We start from the raw sequence: 21934 nt of genomic DNA on the forward strand, positions 1-21934 counted from the left end.
TTTCCTAACGAACCAACCTGTAAAGAATTTGGTTTTAAGACTCTGAAATATTTAAAATGGATGAAGCTTCACATTTTACTAACAAGTGTCCTCTGCTCTTTTTTTTCTCTCCTGCATTTCTAATTCAGCCTAAATTCTTTTTATCTCACCTTCTGTGAAAAGGTACTCTATTTCCAACCTCTTCATGCCTTCAGTCTCGAGGAGAGACTTGTAGCAGTAGACTAATCAGATCAGTTACTGTGTTTCCTAAATTCTGTGTTTTTGTGTTGTTGTTTTTTTTTCTGCCCCGGCAGGTGATGAGGAGAAGAAATATCGGAGGAGATGGCAGCTGAACTAAGACCTCTCCCTCAACACACTCACACAGTTAGACACACACCTACCCTCTTCTCTTCATGAGCTAGGAACCTTTTCTCTCCCCCCTGTCCTCATTCCCCACTCCTGCATGTCCAACAAACCACCACTAGAAATGAGCAGGGCTTGCATGAGAATGAGTGTGCAAGAAAGACAGCATGTGTGTTCCTGCGAGCATGGCTTTGTACGAGTGTGTGAGTAGATGAACGCTGTGTGTGTGTGTGTGTGCGTGCGTGCGTGCGTACAGGCAGATGCAGGCCTGTCTTCATAGTTGCGAGAGCGAGAAACAACTGCAGGAAAAAAAAGATAAAACTGCCCAGGGCTCTGCTTTTTAAAGATATCTGCTCATTGTTTTTTGTTTTTTTTTTTCGACTGTACAGTACAAACATAGTGGTGCAGTAACTGGACTTTGGGGAGGGAAGGAGAGGGAGGACAGGGGAATGCAGGTTGATAATACTGGGTGGGAGGGGAGGGGGGGTGGGGTTGAAATTAGCACAGAGGCCGGAAGAGAGATGGAGAGGTGAAGCCTGCCGTGGAGAAGAGACTGGTGTACACACTGGCAAAAGAAGAGCATCAGAAAGCACGTGGTAGAAGAAAAGAGCCGGCTCTCGAGGCGGTGCTTGTGTGTGTGTGTGTGTTAGACCAGTGCAGAGAACTGTTGTACCTGTGTGTGTGTCAACAAAAGCATTATCTCAAGGTACTTCCCAGGCTTCTGCCGCCCACACTACTGGCAGTGAGTTCCAGCCAGCTCTGCAGGAGCACGGCCTCATCAGCACAACACAGTCACATCTGTGGCCCGTTTGTTACAGAGCTGCTCCTTCATCGCTCTTTGTCTTTGCTCCAACCACATACACAAACTCCTGTTGATCATATTTTAAGCAGAATCACTCTCCTTTTGCCTGTCTTGCTCTCTCTCTCTCTTTCTCCGTCTCTCTTTCTCGCTCTCTGTGGAGGAGGCAGCTGTGGGGCCCCTGGTTCGCGACGTTATCGGGCTCTTGAGTTGGGGTGTGGAGGTGTCGCTCCACCTAAAGGTGTGAATAGCTTTACGCTGCTTGGCCGCTTCCTTCAGCTCTTAATTCGAGGAGCTGGGGTCAGCTCACAGACTTGGCAAAAATGAAAACATAGAAAAGAAATAAAAATGTCAAACAGCAACCAAACCAGCATATTAGCAGTGTAGTTGTCAGCCAGTCCACCCAGCTGGTCCTGTTTAGCCTCACTTTAATGTCCATCTGCCGTGCTGACATTGGACTTTTAGCTGTCAAATCTTTAAATCAAAGGTAGATCTGAACGAGAGGATGATGCTCCTGTACATTTTGTGCAGGATAACCATCTTGGAGCGTCATGCTGTTCATCTACCTTTGATTTATCTGGTTATTTCTAACCCTGCACCAGTGCTTAGATGTGTGTGCATATACGTAGCCTTACTTGAATACGTTTTTTCTAATTTGAATTGATAGGCTTTCGGTCAGTGAATCGCACAGAAGATGTAGTTAAAGTAAGTTAAGGAATGGCAAGTAAACTGCTTGATTGTCACGCTTGGTCATGAATCATTTATATATTAGACACCTTTAACATACAAGCCTTATACAGCCCACTGCACCTCCACATTGAATATGTGGTCCAAATGAATGTGTTTCTGCAAACCTTTAAATACCTTTTTACCCACCACCACCATTCACACTGACATGTGCCCTAACAGTGACAACAGTGATAACAGATCACTTGAGGTCTGACAGAGTCTGATTGTCCACCTGGTCTGAGGCATGTTTAATAGGAAACCCTTTTTGTTGTGCTTTGTGCGCTGCTCCCTCAGCTCCTCCTGCTCTTTCAGTGCTTTAGCGACTCACTTGGGTATTGTTTTATAATGACTAAATAATAATGTATTTGACTGAATGAACCCATAGGGGGGTGTGGATTGTGTCTTTAAGTCTTAATTATGGGTTTTTGTGTTGGGCCCTGGTGCTCTGTGGACTGGATCAGGGGTGCTTTTGGTCTACACATAGGAAAGAGTGTGCACATTAAAAAAAAAAAAAAAAAGTACTTTGCAAAGGTCCTGGAACAAACATAAGGACAGGATCTCCACACTGTATCAGCTGCTTCCAGTGAATTTAATAAAGGTGAAGGTGTCAGGTTCTCAAATGTGACAATTAACTACTAACATGATGGTAAATTGAATGTTTTGGGGTTTTTGAAAGTTGGTCAGACAAAAGAAGATGTATAGAGATGTCACCTTGTGCTAAAAGATATTGTAATTGGCATTTTTTACAGTTTTCTGTTTTATAGACAGAATGATTGATTGATGATAGAAAATAAAAGATTTCTTTTTAATGAATTGAACTAGGAGTTATTGGCACAGTGTGTAGATCTTTATCCTTTTCCCTACCCTTTCTTGCTTCCAGAGCTTATTTCAACCAGCAGGACTGATTTCTGCAGTGCGACATAGAGCATGGTGTAGAATCTAGGGCAAATCCATCCTTAAAATCTTCATCATTGGCGACTGGCCTGCGGTACTGTATGTTGTTGCACTCATCTATTTTGTTGCTTGGTGAGGGGTTTTTTTTTCATACCCCAGAGGAGAACTAGCCAAACTTAGATAGCATGACATCACTGAGTCCATATTTCCATCCCACATGCTCTCTGGGGTCATTCTTTGAAATGTACTGTAGGAAATCGCTCACTTGAGTAGAAGATGATGAGGATAATTAAGGGGAAGTGCTCTAGAAAAATTAATAACAACGCGTCATCTGAAATAAATAATCTGATACTGAAATGCTTTCAACATCACAGATGGCCTGTAATCGTGATTTAAGGCTGGACTGTTCCTTTAGTTTTATGCCAGAAGCTGGATTTTCATTATTGACATAAACAGCCTTTATGTTCAGTGATTTCTTCAGCTCTTTATTTTTCTTTAGTCTTTTTTTTTCACCACCATGATAATGTGGCACCTCTGTCCAGACCAGCAGACCACCTGTCCCTGTCCCAGGTCTCCATGGCTCTGTAACATGCTGGCACTCTGGCCACCCGGGCACTATAGGTCTGTATAGCCTTGTTATTTACTACTGAATCCTCAACTCTGTACAGAAGAGGAGAATATGATCGCACGGACCCTTGTTACTGTAATAATAACCTATACAGTATATAATATTTAATTTTTGATAACTTACATCAATGAAATCTACTTACCAACAACAGAATTGCTTAAAAAAACTTTTTTTTTTATTATTTTTCTTTTGAGCACTTTTTTTTTTGTAGAATAGAAAGGTTGTTTCTTCATTGTTCCCGTTTGTTTGGTTTTTACAGTTACTGGGGTTTTGTGTCTCTTACTGTAGGGAAAAGAATATGACGTTATCACGTTAAAGGTAGACAAGAATCATGCTTACGCTAATTAAAGATGATGACGCTGATCATTTCAGTGATAGTTATCCAGTGTGAGAATGTTCAAGAATTTGTGAATGAACTGTGTCTGGTTTACACTGAGCGATAAGCAGTGATGAATCCTGGCTTATGAAGTTTTATGACTGTACATTGAAGGGCTTGGTGTGGATGCAGGCTCTAGAGACCCATGACAATCCAGCATGGTTCTCAAAGTCCTCTACATCCATAAGAGAATAACCTCCCTTACTAACAGTGAAGGAGGGCTCAGTTTCACTTCAATAACATTTGACCAGTGGTTCCCTTTTTCTTTGTCTGTATAGACAAGTAAACAGTCTCTAGAGCCTGAGTTTCACCTCTGAGAAATTAAAAGGATTCTCTGTATTGCCTTGTTAATATTAATTGTGGACACATAATTTTATAAATGACAAAGACGTGGAAATAAAGATTATTTATCTTGTTATTTATTCAGAGGTCGTGTTTTTTTTTTTTTTTTATGTAACATTTTGAATATGATTTTTTTTTTTCACTGTGTGAACATTTTTATTTGGAGCTGCTTCCTACCAAAGAAATTCTGTTGTCCCAGTGAAAACTGATGACAGTGAGGTTTTGTGGATTATTCTGAATAATCAGCAAATCAGCATTGTTTTCATAATGTAATTTTTTGTGTTGCATTGAGGAAAATATAAATCCATTCAGTAGATTCAGAGTTAGACACTTGAAAATCTGGGCACACAAGATAAAGTTATGTGCATAGCTAGACACCATCAGGGGTAAGTGGAAAAACAACCTCCAGTTTTGAGAAAAGGTGACACAAACTCAAAAAACTGTTTTGGTCTGAAAAAGCAGAAATTTCGTGCTCCAAAAGGTGCTGTGTTCTCCAAACTGAGCATGACAAAGTGTTCTCATTCACATCCAAAAATAAACTTCCACAGGTGCTGGATCAAAAAACAAACTGAAGGTAGATAGGTATGTAGAATATTAAATATGTAAATAATTCTGAAAAAAAAATATATGAATGATATAAACCATATGAAAAGGGAATAATGATCATAGAAATAATAATTGCTGATCCAACAGAGCATGTTGAAACACACAAAGTATCACAAATATAAAAGATAACCATAAAGCAACATGAGACTGTAGTGCCCAGAAGCCCTTTCACATGTTCAGCTTGTTTTGTGGAAGTTTCAAAAGGCAGTTTCCCTCTCTCACTTCTCTAAAGTGTGAAGTCTATGATCATCTCTGTACGTTTTCCTAAGTTTAGCTGAAGGTCACAGTCACTGCACCAGTTCACAAGATTAGACACTTCCCTGTTACTAACTCAACCACTGCAGTGTCATCAGAAAATTTAAATACTTCATTATATTTATTTAAATGTTGTGTCATCCAGAGAGCACAAACCAACTGACAGAGAACTTTAGAGTCTAAAAATGTGATCTTATTTTCTTGCTGTAAAATAAATTACCTGACTAATTATTATTTTTTTTAAAAAAAAGCTCATTTTACTTTTGCTCATGTGAAACTGCTGAATCCTGGTTTCACGCGTTAGGTTCATTCAAGACTTCCAGACTGTTTTGGCTTTTCAGAAGAAAAGAAAACTTCCTTTTTGAGCCTCCTTTATGAATGGAGTCAAAAGTTTTCAGCTCAGTAGAAACAGATTTCTCTCTCAGCAGAACTGAGAACAGTAGTAGCAGAAAACCGTCGGTGCCACAGATTATGTTAAATGTAAATTCTTTGCTTCCTATGTGTGAGCATAGAACAGAAGTCATTAAAAGTTGTGATCATTGTATCACTGCATTGCAGAAATAGAACAAACTTGACAGAAGTGCATGAAATGACAGTGTGCGCAATGAACCTTTCAGACCAGCAGGGGGAGATATACACCACTTTTCCCACATGTCTAAAGCTACAAGGTGACTGACCATTACAAGACAGAAAATGTGGAGCCATCCTTTAAGTATGAAGCGGTTGTATTCTGCCACACAATGCCAATCAGATCTGTTGATGTGGAGGAAAAGAAGCTTAAACAGAACAGATGATTTCTCCATGAAACAGAGAAACAACACTTTGGACCTGCACTGAGCTTTTACATTTTTAATTGGCTGCCTCAACATGTTTACATGCACCTCCACCTGCCTGTCTGAATACAAATTACCAACAGAGCTGTGAGTACTCTCTTTTGCTCATGCTATGCTCATGCTTCCTGAGAATGACACACACCCTCTCCAGGGGAAGTTCCTGGAGTGAAGGTGGGATCCCAAGGGCTGTGGGGAGAACAGGAGAGCGTCTCATTAGTATTAGGCCTTTATTTCCACTCTGAGCCTCAGAGGGATGCAGGATAGGGAAAGTCAGCAGGGCACTGCCCCAGTGAAACACACAGGTCAGGGAGAACGTGAGGCAATAATGAACAGACAGAAAGGTCACACACAGGGACAAAGGTGTTGGAATAGAACAGGTTCTTTGTGTCCAAATTTTAATTGAAGTGGATTTGGTGTCTTTTTCTGTCGCTATTTTTTTAGCAGCATGAGCCCTGCCTGTAATAATAGGGTGCAAGATTTCCTCTAATTGAACTGGGTGCTCTGCTACAATCACTGCAACATATGAGTGGCACTCCAAGAGCACAAAGCATGAATGCTGCCTGTGATAAGCATTATTTGGCAATTAGGGTTTTATACTGAGATGAAAGGCAGAAATATATCGATTGGACATGTTGATGAAAAGCTGATGAAACACAGGGGAAAAAAACTGGACTTTGTGCAGGTGAAATAATGAGAACCTAAGTGTTCAATGTAAGCACACATTTAAAATAACAAAGAAAACCAAGGCAAGCATCACACTGGTGAACCGGGGTAAAGCTCTAACACAAGCAGCAGTCACAGAGCTTTGATAATGATCTGGTCAAGCACCATTCCCACATAAAACTAGTCTGATGTGGCCGGTCATTCTATGCACATACAAGGCAGTGCTGTGGCTGATTTGCACTATGACTCATAGGAGAACAAGCAGGGGTTGCTGTCTGTGCAGCAGGCTCTGTGAGGACACGCGTCCAAAAAAGTGCCTTAAGACAGAAAAGGCTGGAAAAGACTTAAATTTAGAGGGTGATTGTGCTGTGAGGGAGGACATTCTGCCCCTTATCCCGTGGTGTCAGCTTTTGTTGTGCTATGAAGCTGAAGCTGTTGCCAAGAAACTAAATGAACTTGCTATGAACTTCCCCCACCGCCACCACAGGGAAGAAGAAGTACTCTCAAAGGCTACAGCACCCATCAGGGCCACTACCAGTTACTGCAGTTTTAATGCTGATGAATAGTCTAATACACTGTTCAGTGTTTGCAGTGGACTGTAGGTTAAAGCCAGTAGTAAAACATAAAGGAACTATTTACTCAAATGAAGTAATTCAATACAAATTCAATACAAGGTTTTTGAGGTTTTTGTGTTTTCCACTTTATACTCTTACTCAATTTTAGAGGGAAACACTGTGATGTTTCATCATTTTACTGCACTTCATTTGTATATGACAACTAAGAGTTTCTAGTTACTTTACAAATACGAGAGAATTTTACAAACAAAAGACATGAAGAACTCGTAAAAAAAAAGAATCACTTTGGACTGTAACTTTTTTTTTTAAAAATAATTAATCTAATTATTGAATTTATTAAAATGTTCTATTGTGGTTTTAAGATACAAAACAAGGAAAAGGAAAAATGATTAAGAAACAAATGAATAAACTAACTTAAAAAAGAAAAAGGAACTGTGGTTTCCGTGCTGTTATGAATTGCATTTTATTCAGAGGGACTGACTCATGCTGACACAGCATGTTTTAGTCCACTGACATGCAAACCATCCTCATAGTAGCTGTCTTTTGAGTAGTATGTATATATGTAAAGCACATGTCAGAGTCATATCATCTTCCGTACAGTATATTACATTATAGTCTGTCCTCAGTTATCACACTGTGCAGTATGTCATCATGTGTCTCCTCTCAGTGATCCATCTCTGCTGTCAGCTCACACATGATTCGGTAAAGTGTAAAACTAAGGGTACACAGTAAAGGAATACGTTGTACTGTCTCTTTAATCTATTATTAGAGAGTTAACAGAAAGAGTTGGCTCTAAGTGGGTGAACATGGAGCATGGGCATTATTGTCTGTCATAGAGTACAGCTCTATGGCAGACAATAATGCCTGGTCTGGAGAACTTTTGTTTGTGTTCTTAGTCTTCTATTAAATATGGATAAGGGGGAGACCTGTGTGTACCGACAGTAGGATGTATATTCCTGAATGACAAATAAAGTCCCCTTCCACTCAAAAATGGGTTAGCACTATTGTTACTTCACTTGGATGTTTCACTGTGCAGAGTGATGTATGTGCAGGGTCTGACACTCAAAGTTTTCATCTGCTGAAGGGAGAAACCGTTTAAGACGATTGGACGCTTAAGAATTTTAAACGTGTTGCGTGAACTTTTTGGAGGAAAAACCATACAAAACCCACATTATTATTGCTGTTCATATTTCGACCCTTCACAATATGGACTGGGTCATTTTTGGCAGGACTCAAAAATCCCCTCGTAATTAGTCCCTATTCCAGATTTTAAACCATAAATCTATTTAGCATTCATACATATCTTATGAGTCATGAATAAAAAAGATGATTTACATTATTTATTTATGGAGAAAAAAACATTCACAATCATACTATATGGTGGTCTTGTGTTTTGCAGGCGCAGATGCACATCGTGACCCTACTTATTTATCTACACCATATATGATGATGATGCCTATGCACAGTTTTACTCCTCCACAGAATTCCCCCCTAACACATCAGTGGTCTACAGGAGCCCGCCTAGGTGGGACCCTTGACTCTTGAGTTCAGATTACACTATCCCGCTGACAAAAATACAGACATGCCTGACCTGAAACATTCACTATGCAAAAATAAATAAATAGAATGGAGAGGATCTTTAAACTACCTCTATTTATCTAATATGACATAAAATGAGCACCATACTCTCAAACAGAAGAGCGTCTTAGATAGTATTTTGATGGGAAACAAAGGTTGAACGTATCCATTGGAAATGAAATTGATTTAATGGTTACAGATGATGAATTTATTGCCTACAACATGTTCAGACTCAGTAATTAGACTGTTACCCTCTGCAGTCACAAATGACCGCTTCAGCTCTTCAGTAATTACTGAGACGCTCATTTGAATTTTGGCAACTGGTTAATAAAGTAGGAGTGTGGCCAGTAGGGGCGCTAGCTGCACATCCCCACCTAAATTCACTTTCTGTGAAATCCGGGCTTTAATAGAGGAGCAGCGAGTCCACGTGTCATATGTGGTGATAATACATTTAATCTAAAAACTGTTTAATCACATCCACTGCAGGTGTAATGCTATTCTGTATAACATAAAGCAGTAATTGTCATACTGTAGCAGAGCTCAGTGATGGCAGGAAATTGGTCACAGTGCAGGAACATGGCGGATCTTAGGACCCATGGATTCGTTCCTTGTCGAATAATAAAAGTTGGGGTTATCTATGAGCTGTCGACGTGCGACAATAGCAGTCAGTCAGCGTGTGTTTCTAAGTGTTTGTGGCCACACTCCGCCGCTCTGTGCACAGTGCAGCGCTGCAACAATAGCCAGCTGTGGTGGGCTGTGTATACATTCAGCCGCTGGGTGTCTTCACTCTGTGGCTCCTCTGTACACAAGGAGGAGAGGCTAGAGTGTGGGCTGGTCTGCCCGTGTTTTCCGGAAGAGAGGGTGTGAAACATGGGACACATCTCAGGTCCAGCAGCTGATCCTGGCACACATGTAGCAGCGTGTGTGGATGCGTTTCTGTCAGTGTTGTGTCAATAATCGGCTGCACACGAACAGAGTGAGTCAAACTGGCACCGCGCGTCCAAACGGGACATCCCTCTCGATCCCTTTGACTGGAACACGCTCACACAGGGGGGGTGGGCTCAGATACGCCCGAGCACTCATTTGGGTAAGTGAAACTTTTAAGATCTGCTCAATTGGCAAGTGTCGAAGGAAGGGGCCACTTGGTGTTGTGTTAATATGTGTCAAGTAAAGCTGAACATGTCCTTGTGCAATGCAGATGGAGCTCGCTGCACGTGTTTCCCCGCCGTGGTTTATTGTTGCTCAGTCGCGGGTACAGGAGGATATTGCATCCTCTGCAGTTTTGTTGCACTGGATCTTTTACCACTTTACAGACACGCACGCACGGGCGGGCACTTTGCACCGTAAATTTGGAAGCTGCACTGAAATGCAGCGCGTAAGCGTGCCAATAATGTGCCACTGATCTGTGTCATGCTCCTGACAAAAAGGTTGTTGCTTCATAGTCGACAAAAGACATTTGGAGATTTCACGGTAGAGCTTTGCATACTGAAGTCCGAGGTCCCTTAAGGGACATTTGAAGAAAATTCGACCCCCCACAAACCCCTCCTAGTAATTTTGTTATAGTTTGCTCTTTAGGAATTAGTCAAGCTACACACTGGGATGTCTGATGGTTTGATCACAGGTTTTCCAGATTAATTGATTAGTCAGTTGATAGAAATTTAACCAGCAACAGCGCTTCTGGGCATTGATTAATCATTTAAGTGATTCATCAAGAGATAATCCAGTGAACATTTGCTGGTTCCAGTTCCTCAGACATGAGGATTTGAAGCTTCTTTTACTGTTTGCAGGGCTGAATCCTTCTTTTGGATTTACTGTGAGGATGACTTGAAACTGAATCCACTCCTCCAGTTCTGCACATTGAAAAACAATTAGCAAGCATCTGAGTGACATGCAACAAATTACTGCAGCTGTTGTTCTTAGTTCTCCCTAATGAATTTGTCTGCATAGTGTTTGTTAGTAGAGAGAAAACTAGTTCCTGTTTTGCTTGTTGATAAAATGACGATTTAAATATTCACATGCTGTTAAAATCAGCTCTGCTGACCTGGACAGAGGCTTTACTCAGCATTGTATTTTGTAAGTGTTGTCTCTTCCCTCTTGTGGATTCATATCATTTACTCTGTATGCAACTCTATGAGCATTAAATACCAGACATGGGGACTGTGCTACACACTGTAGTATGACAGTGCTGTTACAGGACTAAGACAGAGAGGTTTTCCAATCATAACAACCCAGAATCATGTGACTGCCTGTGACATATTGAAGCAGAATTATTTTTTGGTCAGTCACGTGTAAGGAGAACAAAATACTTTGATTGAAGAGAAGTTTAGATTGATATAAAGTCTCAAGTCACTCTGACTTATGTCTGCATGTTATATGTTCAAGGCAACTCGGTGTAAATTAGCAACACCAGTATCACTTCTGTTTGTCTCGTCCACTTTTTGTTGCTGAATGTGCTGACGGCTGTAATTCCCCCTTAACACTTCTCACCATGGGCTATGTAATGGTGCCAGAGCTACGACCCAGCTACTGAAAAAGAGGACATGTCAACAGCTCCCAGCTTCCTTCAGCCCCTCTGGGAAATCATTGTGGAGAAAGACATCAGCTTTGTGTGTGTTTGTGTGTGTGTGTGTGTGTGTGTGTGCAGGTTTATGTGTATATTGCCATGAATGTATTGGTGTCTTAAATAAATGTCATGGAGGCCTGGACATCATTCGCCCATATTATGTCAAGCACAGCTACACTGAGAATCAGAGAATGAACAGGAAGCTGCTCTGCTCTGAGATCGGTCTCTGCTGCCTCTCCTGTTGCAACGATTTTCTGTTTTCAGTCCTCATACCAATCGTTTGCACTCACTGTAGAGTTGCAAACAATTTGCAGAAAGTACTTTTCTTCAGCACAGTCAAACCAAAAGACCCTTACATTTGTTTGATGTGTAACTGCTTGATGTATCCCCCACGCGATCATCATCCGTGGGCTGCACTTCTGAATGCATCTTTGCGTACGTGTGTGTGTGTGTGGCCACAGAGACAAATTCACAGCCACTCATTATGGATGAAAATAGAAATCCATGATAACCTTTACTTAGAGGGCTTAAGCAGGTAGGGTTTGATGTGTTGTCTTTCATCCATTAAAGACATGAGTTATAATTTTCACAAATGCAGCACTAAAAGACAGGCTATAATTAAATTTCAATGTCATTGGTCTTTTTTTTTGAAGACAACAACCTCAGTGAGTCATTTGAAACAGCATTTGCAGGAAAGTGGTGTATATACTTTCACAGAATAGTTTACTTCAGAAAGGTAAGACAACTTGTAGTGTCTGTGACTCAAGTGTGTTTTCCAGTCTGCAGAGTTAAGACGCTCAGCCCTGTGGAATCCACCATGAAGAGCTCCTTATTTGATGTGTAACAGGCTTTCATGTTACAGCTGAGAGAAAAGAGAAACAGCCGTACCTTCTGTAGTGTTTCTGTTCGTACTGTTAGCACATCATCCGCCATCTCCTCTGTGGAATCAGCGTCCAATTCCTGGAAGCTTTCGAGTTGTGTTTGTGGAGTTCCACTGTCATGGAATCACTCAAGTGTGTGTGTGTGTGTGTGTTTGTGCGCGCTTGCATGATGTGGCAGGTTGCACTGACTCTCAAACAGTCATAACAGGCGATCTCTCCGTCAGGGTTGAGGTGATAGGAAGCAGGTTAACATTCGACGGGTCAACATTCCTGTTGATGCACCTTCTCTGTTTGTCAGCTGCTATCAAAAGTGCACGTTGAACCACATCAATGATGTAAAGCATCTTGGTGTTTTCTTTTTTTTTTTTGGTGTTGTTTTTTTTTTTTTTTTTAATGTTTCATATCTGACTTCGGTCTTTAGTTCCTGGTCTATATCCAATCCTGAAAACTTATGGAAACAAACTGTCTTTAATCTTGTTATAGGGAGATGCCACCATTTTAACATTTTACACACCATAGCCATGTTGAACACTGCTCAACATGATGAGAAAAAAAATAGATGTATAATGTCTTTTGTGGCTTTGGGTGGAGATTTCCAACGTCCGAGAACATAACCCTGGTGATATCACCAAACTGTAACGTGTTGTCTCCTCTGAGGTATAAATAGCTCTTTAGAGTTATATAAGTGCAGTCAAAATACAGTTTTCCATGAAGGGTGTTTGCATCTCAACACAGGTCAAATTCTAGTAATAGGATGCACAAGGATTTCATGGAATTCATGGCACTGAATGGCAATAAAACCCGCAGTCACACTCTTATCATGGATCATCCATGTGGGAGCTGGCTGGGATGAACCTGGAAAAGCTCATGTCCAGCTGCAGAGAGAGAAGGTTTCACTCTGTATAGATGGTAAGACTGTGCCTCAACAGGTATTCAGTCTACAAAGACAAAATTTTCCCTTGAGTGGAACAACTGCAGACAAGGGGGAAAGATAAAGCTTTAATCGCAGAGGGGAAAGGAGACTCTCGGGGAGATGTGAGCAGCCAGAGAGAAGCCAGGAAACACAAAGGGTGGCAAGGAGGGTTGGAGGCAAGAGTGGAGCTGAGTCCACACAGGTTCTCATTGCTGCCTAAGCATGACCAGGGTGTGTGCATGCAGCAAGACGGACATTTCTGGCTGACAGAGGGAGATGTATCTTAGCCAGTCTGCCATCTTTACTTTGCTGCTAGAGTTAAAGAATGCTGATGCAGAGAGATCAGCGTTATTGCGTGATCAGACGAGCAGAGACAAGTTCCATCATGCATTTCTCATCTGTTAGTTGTCTGAAGTCCAATGTTTTATTTTGTTGTAACAGACTCTCTATGTGCTCTGTGCGCGTAGAGCTCCAACTAACCCACCATCCACCTCCGGAAATAAGGACAGCAAACATGCAGATAAAGCACAGGTGATTCTGAGGGCAGACATATGAGACAGGCAGGATGGACATCTGCAGTATCTGCATGTAAGCTGTGTCGTGTATCTGAAATATCTCAACATCTAGGGGATGTACTGACACTAATTTTATACAGGCGTTAATGGCTTCCAGTTAAATCCTTATGATTTTGATGATCCCTGACTTTTTCTGTAGTGCAGTTGACGTGTGCTTTGGAGTGAAATGTCTGTGCAACTATTGGAAGGATTGTTTTGAAAGTTGGTACAGACATTACTACGTACATGGTGGCATCATCAGTTCAGAATTAAAAATTTGTTTAATACTTTGGTTTGTGACAAAATACCTGCAAAACTAATGACATTCCCATCAGCCTCGGCTGTGCTTTGTATTTTGTGCCAATTAGAGAATGTTAGCATGCTGACATGCTAGATGGTAAATATTATACCATCTAAACAGAACATGTTGCTATGCTACTGTTGTCACTGTGAGCATGTTAGCATGCAGAGGTGTGTGTCTAGCGCAGAGCACCACTGTGCCTAAACACGGCCTCATGGAGCTACTAGCGCGACCATAGACTCGTAGTCTGGTGAGAATATTTAGAAAACCTTGTGAACAGAATGTATCAAAGAAGAAGTCACAGGAAAATGTGCATCTTGCTGTGACTGGATCAACTGTACTTATTATAATAATTATAATTAATTATAATTTTTTATACATAATTATAAAAAAATTAGGTGAAGACAGGTCAGTTACGAATGTTTTTAGGTGTTTGTAGGGAGCACATACATGGGCACATGTACAGATCCTCATTAGTTCATACTGTGGCCGGGCTCACCGCCACATCTGCATATTAGCCTTCATTATTCAAAGCACAAGCAGTTAGGACTCTGGGGGTTCTCAGATCTTTTAGTTAACCTCATCCAAGTGCTAGCATGCACTCCACCCCACTTACACTTCTCTCCTGTGCTCATTAGCCTGTGTGTGAGAGTCACCCAACACGAATGAGACACCTACTGGGAACCTACACCAGTTCATTTCTTTTATGAGGACAGGTTTATTGGAAGAGCACGGTTTAGCTCTGAGGAGGTAAAAGTAAAACCAAAGAAAATTAATACGAACCTGTTGCTTTATTTAGTTCTTAGACCCGCTTGAAAGACTCAGGTTGGTAATCTGGCTGTACTCTCATTTAAAGGAATTTTAAATTTTCTTTAAACTGTGTTTTTGGCCAGGCAGTTCAAAAGTTGTAAGCAAAAGTAACAGGGGATGTGTGGTATTCCCAGATAAAGACGAGTAACCTCAAATCTCTTTCAGTTTTATTTCTAAATGTCTCATATCTAAATACCCTGGTAGCTCCAGATGTTATTCAGCTGCATGTCCCCAGAGTTATACTGTTATACTGTATAACTGTGTCTGTCCTCTGCAGAAACTGGTCTCTGTGCTGTCCAAAACTCTTCCTCGAACCCTGACACCAGCTTTTTCCTCGACGGCCACTTGTCACAGTGGATTCCCTTGGGAAACCTGTAGACATCAGCCACAGTCTTGCCTCCTTTCCAGGTTAGTCCCTCTTGCACAGAGGATTTCATTTCTCTCTGGATGGGCTGGCAATGTGCAGAAAGTTATTGATTTCAGCTTCAATAATATGCAGTTAAAAATAGTAACTTATCTATATATCTGTGATTTTGAGTGAATGCCCACACACTCACAGAGGCTTTTGTAGTTTGCCACCCAGCCCACATGTTGCTGCTTACATGCTGCCTATAGTAGTAAGAAGATATACATTAACAGATGGTATTTTCTTTGTTTACGTTTGATTTGAGTGATACATGGGTGGACTTTTTAATTGTTTCGCTACTCTGCAAGAAAAGAGTTGGACTCACCAGGGTCCAAGTAAAGCCCACATCTGTTGTTTGCTGTCGTCATTCAGTGAGAATCAACACACGTATGTTGCAGTCCAACTGCCAGGACTTATCATCAGGTGTTTCTCGAGTGACAATGTGAAAATCACTAATTAATACATTAAAGAAAAAAGTAGTGTCCTTCTCTGCTTCTATAAAGTGTGTGCAGTGGTGGTGTAGGAGGCTCTGGCAGATTGTCTGCTGGTGCATAGCAGTGACAGTGTTGCTGGGGGAGGAATCAGCTCTCATGGCTCCAAAAACAGGTTTGTGATTGCAGCGAGTACTGCCAGCTAAAGAGAGGGAGCTTAAACCTCCGCTAAGTACTCTCCCCTTCATCTTCTCTATATGACATGCTTTACTATTTCTGCTCAGGTCTCATTGCAGTAGGCTGGTAGAAATATCCCTGTGTGTGGATGATGTACTGAAAGGAGCTGGGTAGTCTTTTTCATGAAATCCTGGAGGAGTGAGAAGCAGAACCTGACCCTGGGCCAGCCGACACCAGCGCTCTCCTCTTGAGAAACCTATTTTAGTGAGCAAACGGTTCCTCAAATCCATTCCAGTTCTGGAGCATCGACCAACCTCGGCTCCCCTCTCCTGGCTCCTGCATCTAAATTTCTCTTTGTAGCTTGCACCAGGGTGGAGAATGAGAGACTTTTCAATGGTGCTGCTAACATTATTGATGAGGAAAGAAAGAGGCTCACAGCCCAGAGGCCTGAAATTCTTGTATTTCTCAAAAATAATCTGGCCCTTCTGCTGTAGGAAGAGAAATATAACTGTCACATCAGATAAGGGCTGAGAGAAGTCAGAAACAGCCGTCAGTAAAAGTAAAAAGTCTGCCTCTAAAATGGAGAAACTGAGTGTTGTGTATTAGATTACAAGCTTTTTTTTTTTTTTAAATATAAGCAAGGCAAAATATAAGGTTGCCCTATTGTAGTGGATTTTTTTCCTTCTACGGTAGCACAGAGAGGACAAAACTAATGTTCAGTCATCTTAAAAAAAAAAAAAAAAATTCCTCTGTGTTGTATGTTGTCTTCGGTCTTCTGCAGTCTTTGTAAGAGCTATTTGGATCAAGATGCGCTGCAAATAATTATGTTAATAATCTAATTAATCGGTCAGTTGTTTTCTCAAGTAATTGTTTAATCTAGTTTAGACAACAGTTAAAAATATTCACTCCAGTTTCTCCAAATCAGAGTCAAGATCAGAGATGAATTCCATTTACAGTCATATAAAACACAGAAAAGCATATTGAACATATTAAAGAGGCTGAAAACAGCATGCTTTTTTCACTTAAAATAATTTCAACAATTGATTATCAAAGTTGTTGCCTATGCCTGAAAGATCAGCTAATTGATGACTCAGCTAGTCACTACGGCTATAGAGGACCTTTGTCTCTGACTTGACTTTGACATGTAAACTTTTGTCATATTTTTAAATATCTGTTATTTGCCTCTGTCATGTAAAGCTGCAGATATTCTGAGCTTCATAATAAAAAATGTAAATGAGTATTTTTAATCAAATGAGCTGTAAAATATGTAAATAATGATCCTCTGTCTTTAGGGAGAAATATTATTAAGATGAGTCATCAAAGGGCTGCTGGGCTAAACGCTTGCTCCATCTGTGATAGCAGCAACTTCTTCATGCTGATACCTCCCAAATCCTCTGCTTGTGACCTTTCCCCACACAAAGAACACAACCTGGAGTCTGATTTTGTTTTCAGGTTTGTTTTCTCTACATATTTAAACCACTAAATCCAAATGCACATTTAGGAACCTGTTCCTAAGAGATAAGAGTTAAAGAAATTACCATTTTGTTTTGGTGCTGGGAGAGACAGATTAGCTTGAGGAAAGTGCTGTTCAGTCTCTTTTTGGAGTGTTGAGTCTCTGAAATACTGTGCAGGAGGGAGCTCACTCCTCAGCCAGTACAGAAAGTAGTGACGATGACAGGGGTCAAACCAAGTCAGGAAATGTCTGTATTTAGTCAGGTTACAACTGACTGCAGTCTTTGCTCATTTAGAATAACTGTCCATTACACGGCAAGTGTAATTATGCGACTAATCATGTTTATTAGATCATTATCCACAGTCAGGGGTGTGAACATTATCTTGTTAGTCATGTTGCCATTTAAGACACCTATACTATAATCTGCACTTGCACGACTTCACACATACACACGCACTGTCAGTTCACACTTGTTGGACCGCACACACACGTGTGTAAAGACACATGGGTGGTAAAACACCTGTGGCTATATGAGGCATGAGTGCAACACTTGCTGTGCCACTGTAGATCATCTTGACTGTGTGTTTTGTAAAACAGTCTGATGCCGTAAATGACATGGTGAAAGTGCAGTATATGAAGACAAAGGGTTTGTGGGAAAGGGAAATGTCATATTGAAAAAACTTGCGTGAATTTTGACTTTAAAGGAAAATATTTGTTGTTGATCATAAAACCTGTAAAGCATAAAAATGGAAACCTGCACGAACAGTGGAAGTTGTGTCTTTGTTGACAGTGGACGTCAGCAGAGTATTAACTTTGGGACAGTTTTGTAGTTTTGGATTACCTAGACTTCTATCCAAATGACCTCATTGGTGTTTTTAGCCATGGCGGTGAGGTGGATGTCCACCCGTTTGGTCCAGACTGAAACATCAGAACAACTACAGTGTTTCTGTAAAACCTGTAACTGTGTTAGCAAATAGTATGCTAAACTAAAATGGTAAACATTTACCTGCTTAATTTCGGCATGTGAGCATCGTCACTTCTGTGCCCAGGTGCAGTACAGCTTCACAGAACCAATGTGTTCCCTTAACCATGGTCAGCTGATGGACACACTGATCTCTGTATTTCTTTAAAACCCCCGAGTAGAAATGTATCATGTCCTTATTAATTCAGTTCAGCACTTGCTCATATAATATGCATCTTTATTGCTCAGGCTGTAATGAGTAGAGAGAGAGCTGGACTCATTTTTCTACCTGCAGCTCACAGCTTGGTGGATGCTGTATTGGTCAGTTAGATGAGAGTAAACCGCAGCCAGCACTGGCCTCTGTGCACCAGGACCGACCTGGCAGCCTGCCTACCACCTGACCACAAGTTTCTAACAGCGATGAGTATGGATAGAGATCACTGGGATATTCTGCCTCTCTGAGGGATTTAGAGGGCACTGAGTATCTCTCCCAAGGGAAAAGATAGATGGTTTCTCATTTTCAGCAGCTACAGATTAATCCTCCGCAGGTTCATACCATCACAGATTTCCAGAATCGTGATGTCGAAAGCTTTGAATGGAAATTGTGAGGAACGTGTTCCTCTCTTATATTAATTCTATCAGCCTCTTTTGCTATCCCTTCCGTACTGAGCCCAGTGCTACGAACTCTTTCTAAAAATAGATGATCAGGTAGTAGCAGGTCCTGTACCTGGACAGCCTGAGTAGTGTCACAAGGACAGAGGGTGGAGCCACCATCAAGGCCCGCCCAACCTGGAAATATAGTGAGTCCTCTACATCAGAGATTTGCAGATCAGTTTTTATCTGCCTGTTGGTTGGAGGTGTGTGTGTGTGTGTGTGTGGGGGGGGGGGTGATCCCAGGCTGGCCTTTCCTTGTTAGAGGGACCCTTGTCAGGTGACATTTCTAGGATTCCAGGAAGGTCAGCCACGCTGGAAGCTACAGCCTCATTGTCAGTGTGAGTAGAGGAGAAATAATTGGCTCATCCAACTTGCCAGTTTGCACTCTTATATCCTGTGTAATCCTGGGCTTATTATTGCCTGAGGCAACCAGCCTCATAGAGGGGGGGCCCTGGATTTGGTTGGGATAGTCCCAGAGTGCATTTCTGTGCAGTGAGATTGATTTTTGCTCATGGACCCTGTGTCCAGCATCTAGCCCAGGGAGCAGAGCTGGTGCCTGTTTTCTCTATCACATCACAGTGATTGGGCAAGAATTTGTTTAACAGGTTTTACGGATACAGATAGTTGTGTCTCCTACAGCTGCCTGCTAATCCTGTGGATTGAATTAAAGAGTTCCAGGGATTAGTCTGTGACCGGTAACACACAGGAAATGATTGCAATTATGGTGTTTGTTCCTGTGTGTTTAAAGCTAGAATTTGTGGAGTTGGTTTTGTTGACGGATTTGAACTTTCTGTGCTGTCAGTTTTAATTGTTTGCCATCAGTAATGTGAAGAATAGACTCTTTGTGTGGGCCAGGACCTGGGCTGTTTTTGCTTTGGGTATTAAACTGCAGCAGTGGTTGTTGAGTTTCACAGATCCTGATTGTATTCTCTTGTACATACTGAATACTGTGCACATACTGAAGGGTTTCACTTTTTGCACCCAAGATATGACATACCTACAGTGTCCTTTAGGGAAATTTAGGTTATTTCAGTTGTGTGCAAAAGATTTAAACCCACTAGAGGTAAAGTGAGGACACCATGATGTGTTTGTATTTGTCAGTTAACATATCAAATCGATATGTGGCGTGACCAACCTTTTGCCTTAATAACAGCACCAGTTCTCCTCTGTACACCTGTGTTTTCCAGGTACTCTGCTGGTAGGTTGTTCCCAACATCTTGGAGAACTTCCTCTTGAACATTTCTTCTGGATTTAGGCTGATTTAGGCTGTCCCAGTGTCTTCTGTCTCTTTATGTAATCCCAGACTGACTCCGTGATGTTGAGATCAGGGCTTTGTGGGGGCCAGACCATCTGTCGCAGGACTCCTTGTTCTTGTTTGTCTCTGAAGATGGTTCTTCATGACTCTGGCTGTGTGTGCGTGTGTGCGTGTGTGTGTGTGGGCTCGTTGTCTTGTTGCAGAATGAACTGATCATATACCTCCCTGATACCGTTGTGAGATGGATAAGGACCTGAACATCTGTAGTGACTACTGTACTGTGCTGTATATGACAAAAAAAACCTCCCTTTTAGTACTGAGTAGTTAGCAAGAGGTATATACCTTGTATTGTGTGTTTGGTTGCAGTTTTTAGCCACACTAGCGACACGGTTCTTGTCACGGTATGACAGTGTTTGTCTGTCCACCACTGTGGTCCATGGCTGACCCTGACTTTTGCTTTAGTGCCATCATGAAGTGGACTGGAAATGTCTCAGCAACTATTTGATGGATTTTGATGAAATTTAGTTCGCACATTAATGCCATAAAAATTGAAACATTTAAACATATAATTATTAGCACTGTAGAGTCCCGTTAAATAGTATGTCCAACACATACAGTTCACATATTTCTAATTAAAGCATTAATGTTTATAAAAAAGCAAAACTAATTATTGAGTTAAATGTAGTCCAGTGACAGCATTTCACTTTTGTAATTTCATGCACTTTGATTATCACAAAAAAAAATTTCAAGTGAAATGACCATAGAGGATTTTTCACTTTGTTCAAAGACAAACTTTATTTAAAGTCTCAAACTGTACTTTCCGGATCATGTTTTTTTTTAAGCGAGTAGATCACCACTGTACTCTGGGTGCTGTCGTCTGCTTTCTGTAACTGCTGGTGTGGCGCAGTGAGTTCCACTGATTCTGACGAGGCACTTTAGATACTGACTTGTCATTCGGAGTCTGTTATTGCCTCTAAGAATAAGTTGTCTTTGACATTAAATTTATTCATCAACATTCATAGTGCTGACAGTTTCCCTTGATCACAGTTGATAGCTGATTACTATGCTCTCTCACTGTTTCCAGAGGCCCTGAAAATGCTGTACACTCTGCTCCATATGAATGAGGCTCTCTCAGTCACTGCCAACTGTTTGCTACCACAACAGGAGGAACATGAGGAAAAGCTAATTCTAGTGTATGTGCCTGTGTGTGTGTTTGTGTTTGTGTGTGTGTATGGGGGGGATGAAATGTCTCCCTTAATCCGTTTTCAAAAAAACACTCTCAAGTGTGTCTGTGTGGGTTTGTTTGTGTGGGCACGTGTGCGTGTGCATGCATACAAAAGCCATGCAAATCCGAGCTGTTCCCCAGGCTCCCTCTATCTTCCACCAGGAACAGTCAGGTAACATTCCTGCTGGGCTTTCCTACCTTCCCATTCCTTTCTTTTTTTTTTCCTCAGCAGTTCATGTGACCTATCCTGTTTGAGTACGATGAAATGTGACAGGAGAAGGCGACAGGAGAGAAAGCCTGGTCAACCTGTGGGCCCAGCAAGAGTAGAACTGCAGGAGTGGAGGAGATACAGTATAAGAGCTCTGATTTGATATTATAAAGTATTAGATGGATGTATTGGTTTGGGCTGATTGTGCCATTTTATTAAATATGGGATAAGAGTCAGTGAGAGTGCTGTCTGTAGTCTGTAAATCCCTGCAGTGAAATAGTGTTTTCTTTATTGTCTTTTAACAAGATTCTCACCCTCTTAAAGAATTTTATTAGAAGAGATTTTTATTATCGCTTTACCACATAAATGCTGTTTCCGCCTGGGCCAAGACTGCAAATACTGGATGGAGAGCACTGAATCCTGGTTACTCTGCAGTTTGCTTGACATTTAAATGGTCACACATGGTCACAAGACAAGATATTGTAAATATCTGTAAGTAAATAAGTAAACTGTCTATAAAAC

At 41.2% G+C, this 21934-nt stretch overlaps 2 protein-coding genes across 5 annotated transcripts in view; both read left to right on the forward strand.

Moving 5' to 3' along the window:
• Positions 1-4186, forward strand: part of atp2a3 (ATPase sarcoplasmic/endoplasmic reticulum Ca2+ transporting 3) — a 44509-nt gene extending 40323 nt beyond the window's left edge. The window contains exon 21 of the mRNA XM_041050993.1: positions 294-4186. Coding sequence (XP_040906927.1) covers positions 294-337 — 44 coding nt within the window. The 3' untranslated portion in view covers positions 338-4186. The remainder of the gene's footprint in view (positions 1-293) is intronic.
• A 5175-nt stretch (positions 4187-9361) lies between these two features.
• camkk1a (calcium/calmodulin-dependent protein kinase kinase 1, alpha a) overlaps positions 9362-21934 on the forward strand; it is a 55710-nt gene continuing 43137 nt past the window's right edge. For 3 of the 4 annotated variants that reach the window (XR_005894968.1, XM_041050898.1, XM_041050900.1), the window contains exons 1-2: positions 9362-9707; positions 14920-15050. The gene's annotated coding sequence lies outside the window, so the exon portion shown is untranslated. The remainder of the gene's footprint in view (positions 9708-14919; positions 15051-21934) is intronic. The other variant, XM_041050899.1, reaches the window with a different exon arrangement.

Source organism: Toxotes jaculatrix, chromosome 12, assembly GCF_017976425.1.
Source record: "Toxotes jaculatrix isolate fToxJac2 chromosome 12, fToxJac2.pri, whole genome shotgun sequence".
In the NCBI taxonomy this organism is placed as follows: domain Eukaryota; kingdom Metazoa; phylum Chordata; class Actinopteri; family Toxotidae; genus Toxotes; species Toxotes jaculatrix.